The sequence below is a fragment of the Solenopsis invicta genome, chromosome 10 (genome assembly GCF_016802725.1).
Source record: "Solenopsis invicta isolate M01_SB chromosome 10, UNIL_Sinv_3.0, whole genome shotgun sequence".
Lineage (NCBI taxonomy): Eukaryota > Metazoa > Arthropoda > Insecta > Hymenoptera > Formicidae > Solenopsis > Solenopsis invicta.
In genome coordinates this window covers 6357702-6363166 of record NC_052673.1, presented here as the reverse complement: position 1 = coordinate 6363166, position 5465 = coordinate 6357702, and the positions used below count along the sequence as shown (strand labels likewise).

The window sequence follows — 5465 nt, the reverse complement described above, 5'->3', positions numbered from 1 at the left end:
CATGTAAAAAATCGGCCTTCAACGTTTCTCGGTTTCAGTTCATCTGGAACCCAGTTTCCTTGTTTTTGAATCATTCCCAATGATTTTAAGCGATGTGAAATTGCTGGTTGAATCACTCCTAATGTAAGTGCAAGTGCTTCTTGCTTTGGCACGAATCTTCATCTAATAATGTTTCCAATTCCGCGTCTTCGTACACTTTCGGCCTTCCGCTACGTTCTTTGTCTTTGACGTCAAATTCACCGTTCTTAAACTTGTGAAACCACTCACGGCAACTTCTCTCACTTAAGGCAGCCTCACCATATGCTTCTACAAGCAATCGATGCGCCTCGGCTGCATTCTTCAAATTAAAGAAGTAAATCAAAAGCTCCCGCAAATGACGCTTATTCAGCTCAAAACTCGACATTTTCGCATGAAAAAAGATATATAATGCTGATACAAAATCGCTAATATTTTAAGGTTATGTTGTTGCAAGATGTCCAATCTTACGATATAACGTTTTACAACAGACAATTTCAACCATAACATACTAATGGCGCCATTTTTTGTGAAACGGCGGAAACTTATTTATACTTCTAATATAATAAACGTTTAGTCTATATTTTAATATTTTATACAATATTTATTATAATATTTATTGTGATATTTATAATAAATATTTATGATCTGTTGAATGTAAGATCATAAAAATATTTATCAAATATTTTGACAATTATTTTTATAATATTCACATAATTATAAATATTTTATAAACATTGTGTGTTGTTTAGATAAGGATGCCTTACTCTAGTATCTTATTGATTTTGGAAACCAGCCTCGAGGAAAAAAAAAATGAATATTAAGTGTAAGGTCGTAGCATTTCAATTGATGGAAATTGCTTTAGAGGAGTCTGATAGTGAGGATTTGAATCGTTTATTTTATTCATCTTCAAGCGATGATGAGGAAGCTATAAAAAATTTGCATGCTGCTTTAATTATAAGTAAACAAAAAACAAAATTAAACAGAAGACCTCGGATTCAAGACTTTATAGAAAGAGTTATCTCAGGGTATGCAGCACAAGAATTTAAAACACATTTTCGGTATGTTGTTTTCATTTTGGTTGCTAATCTTATATTTATTGTCATAATTAAAACCCAGATAGCCAAATAATTGCAAGTTGTCGACAACTTGTCACAAATATTCATATTAGTTGTCAGCAAAGCAACTGAAGGGGATATCCTCTTACCATTACGTTCTTGCCAGCAATAGTTTTTAAAATATAATACCAGCAAGTTTCCAACAACTTATCAACTTATACTTATTACAAGTTATAAATAGGAATTGTTGCTCACATGTTGCTGTCATGTTGCTCGCAGATTGCTATAAACAATTTTCAAAATATAGTAATGGCAAGTTCTAAACACAACTTACCACAATATAATAACAATGATTGACTTCAATAATTTTTCTACATCTGCTCGACAGTAAAACTCAGCATATTAATACTAAATTGATTAAAACATTTTTGTCGCATTAAATAAAAGGCAACGTAGTAGCAATTAACAAGCAATTTCATCTGCGCGATGATTTGCTTTAGATTGAGCTATCACGTTTTGCTATCTGGGAAATTTTAGCAAACTTTATAACTCTCCTGCTGATTTTTTGAATAGATTACTTTCAGCAACCTTCGACTATGTTTTAAGATTGATTGGACCAAGTTTGACTTCTACAAAGTCAATTGCAGGTAGAAAGCCTATTCCAGCAAAAAAGCAATTGTTAATGGCTCTTTGGATGATGGCTACACCAGACTCATACAAGTTTATTGCAATCAATATACTAGTTTTTTCAAAATAATTGTTGACAAACGAAAATGGATTAAAGTGGATTCAGATGGATTCAGATTTTCACAAATGCGTACTTCTGAAAATCTAAATTTATTTTAATCCATTTTAATTCATTTTTGTTTGCTGGGAAAACATTTGAAATAAATCATGGTTTTCAGATCTGTGTGTATGAAATTTGATTTGGAAAAGGCGACGGCAATTCGCGCTATGAGACGAGTTACATACGCCTTACACACCTTAGCTCCTCAAATTATTCAGTGGCCTCAAGGAAGAAAAGCTACTGAAGTAATGATAGCATTTAAACGTGTGAGTGCATTTCCACGTGTAATAGGAGCCATAGATGGCACTCATGTGGAAATACGATCTCCCCCGAATGATGATCATCAAGCATACATTAGAAAAGGATACGCATCAATTCATGTGCAGGTAACGTTTCATGAGAAATTAATAAATATAATAGTCTGTAGAATATGTAATGCGTAAATGTAAATTTTGTTTTATTTTCAGGCTGTGTGTACCCAAAATTTATTATTTACAAACATGTTTGCTGGGAATGCTGGCTCTGTGCATGACGCACAAATTTTTAGAATCTCTCCAGTGGCTCGGTACTTTGAGAATCCAGAAAAATATTTCCGTAATGATAGTCATCTTGTTGGTGATGCTGCATATGGTATACATACCAATATGATGGTCTCGTTTAAAGACAATGGTCATTTGAACCTTAGACAAAAGAATTTCAACTTTTGTCACTCATCAGCTCGAATGGCAATTGAAAGGGCCTTTGGTGTTTGGAAAGCGCGATGGAGAAGTATTTTAGATTGCCCATGATTACGTTAGAAAAAATATCAGAATACATATTGGCAACTGCAGTCTTACATAACGTTTGTATCATGAATAATGATTTATTTGATATAAATGATATTGATGTATCAAATCAAATTCAACACATCCAGCACGGAATATTAATATCGAGTAGAACAAATGAAGGCAACAGAAAACGACAAAGAATAATGAACAATTTGGTAATGAGAAATTATGAACGTGTATTTGCGTAATTTATAAAATCTTTTTAATGTATTAACTCTTATAAACTATTTCCTCATCAACTAAATTCTTATAAAAATAAATAAGTGTATGCAAATTAATTTGATCGGTCTTTACATTTTTTATTGTTGTGTACACCTATCCTAGTATACCTTTATACTTAAACATAAAAATACATAAAAAATAAAAAAAAATAAAAATACATAGGTATTATGTTTAAATAACATACATAAAAAAATAAAGTTCATAGATGTTATGTTTAAACCAACATCACAATTGTAATATCTATTTTAAAACGCAGAATAATTAATAAAATCACAGTAAGTACAATGGTAAGTAGCAAGAAATACATAAAATATAAAATCAAAATAAATGAAGAAAGTGACTAAAAATAAAAAATTTGAATACAATAAAGTTAACTTAAAAATTGCACACAATATAGGAACTTAACTCTTTCAAGTAAGAATAGTTAGTCGAAAAATTTTTTGCCTGAAATAGCTTCGCAGAATGTTTTCATTATATCCATTTTCTCTTTATGCTGCTTTTCTTTTTGTTCTTTTAGTTCTTGCAATATAATTAATTGTCTTTCCTCTTTTTTCTTCTCTCTCTCCTGTCTATCTTCTTTCATTTGTTTCACAAATTCATCTAAAAGTTTATCAGATTTTAATTTCTTAATGGCAGGTTCCTTGATATTGCTATTTTGATCCATCTGTTGAATTTGCAAGAGATGAAGGTCCAGAATCTGATGCTGTTGCTTTCGGATTTGCCCATCCTGATTTTCCAAATAATTCATTCATTCTCTAAAAATAAAAAAAATTATCAGTTACATAAACCTATTTGTGTGTAGAAAAAGAACTTGAAAAAAACATTTATATATTGTAGATCAGGAGGCGCGGTCGCGTCTCGCGGTATTTTTTTTTTTTTTTTTTTCATCATCAGCGTTAGCGTCATCATCAGCGTCAGCGAGAAAGACCAGCGCCTCTTTTACGCGAGTCAGCGAGTTCAAGCATAATGAGATTATCAGATCTCAGTAACGGCTGAACCGATCAAGTTCCGAGTAGTCTCAATCGATAGCTTGGGGAAAATTGCATAATAAAAGTGTTTTTATTTTTTCTCTCCGTGCCCTACGAGCGGAGATATCGCGACGCAAAGTCCAAATCTCGACGATTTACATTTAAGATACGTCATTATTATTATCGTCGCCAAGCGAATCTTGTCCAGTACATTTTTTCGACACGAGTAACGAGTGGCGCTCGTTACTACACTATATTAGAGTCCCTAGAAGTGGAGAGTCTGGACATTTCGGGGTTCCACGTGATTGGACTGCACCTAAAATGGCAGCACCAATACGGATCCTTATTTAATCCTCTTTAGCCAATGCGATAACAGCATACAACATGTTTATGTGCACACAATGATAAACATACACACACATAAGGTATACATATGTATACATATATGTACATACACTGACATATTCATCACCGACATTTTAGGGGCAGATGTCCAGACTCTCTACTTCTAGGGACTCTACACTATATCAGCCCGTATGCAACCATGTGATGCATCACGATGGCCGCGAGTGTCGCGACAATGATTGTCGTGATATCATGGCTTTCCTAATCCGTAACCTGAACTGAATCGGCAATACATCTCGGTTTGCGGGACAGACGACATTCTTTTTGCCGATCGTCGCTAAGAGAAACTTGTATACGTTTTCGACACGGAGTGGTGCTCATTATAGCCGTTTTATGTGATTATGGGTGCGTTCCTTTTCATGCATAACATAACATGCGATTCACGCATAACATAACATGCGATGCATCATTTATCCTTGTTGTTTTTCAACTAACTAACGTTAAACGAGGATATATAATGCATTATGCACGTCATGCGCATCTCATGTGATGTGATGCATGTATATCGTATGGTACTATTTCTGTACTTTAACAGAGAAATTTTTCTATGCTAACCCATGTGGTACTCTCTTTAATTCTATACAAAACCTAAGTGATTCTATTTCTGCATTTTCATTGAAAAATCTTCCTATTCCTAACCCAAGTAGTATTTACCCAAGTGGTACTATTTGTGTATTTTAACAGAAAAATTTTTCTATGCTAACCTATGTGGTAATTACGTTTAACTTTAAGTCTACAAAAGTATATTATTGCTTAACACTACAAAACGCGTGATATCAGTACAAAATTACCTTTTCAAAAAAAGGTAAAAAAAAGGCGGCATTTATGTGTGTGCGCGCACCTTATCTTTAATTTTACCTAAAAACACAAGTGATACTATTTCTGTATTTTAACAAAGAAATTTTTCTATGCTAACCCATGTGGTACTCTCTTTAATTTCTATACAAAACCTAAGTGATTGTATTTCTACATTTTCATTGAAAAATCTTCCTATTTCTAACCCAAGTAGTATTTACTTAAAAATAAATATTTTTTATTTATTTAATCCAACCTAAATGTATTCTTCCCAAAAAATGTATGAAATCTTTAAATTGCGCCATTTATAAAGAGAATATGTTGCTCTTTGAAATAATTGCTGTACTACTTTTAACAAATAAAATGCAAGTGATAGTATCTTTATTTT

General features: G+C 32.7%; 1 protein-coding gene across 1 annotated transcript; it reads left to right on the top strand.

The window, feature by feature from the left end:
• Positions 1 to 2027: 2027 nt before the first annotated feature.
• LOC120358762 (protein ANTAGONIST OF LIKE HETEROCHROMATIN PROTEIN 1-like) lies at positions 2028 to 2648 on the top strand. The gene is made up of 2 exons (XM_039454019.1): positions 2028 to 2246; positions 2328 to 2648. The coding sequence occupies exons 1-2, from the start codon at positions 2028 to 2030 to the stop codon at positions 2646 to 2648; spliced, it is 540 nt and encodes a 179-aa protein (XP_039309953.1).
• Positions 2649 to 5465: the final 2817 nt, after the last annotated feature.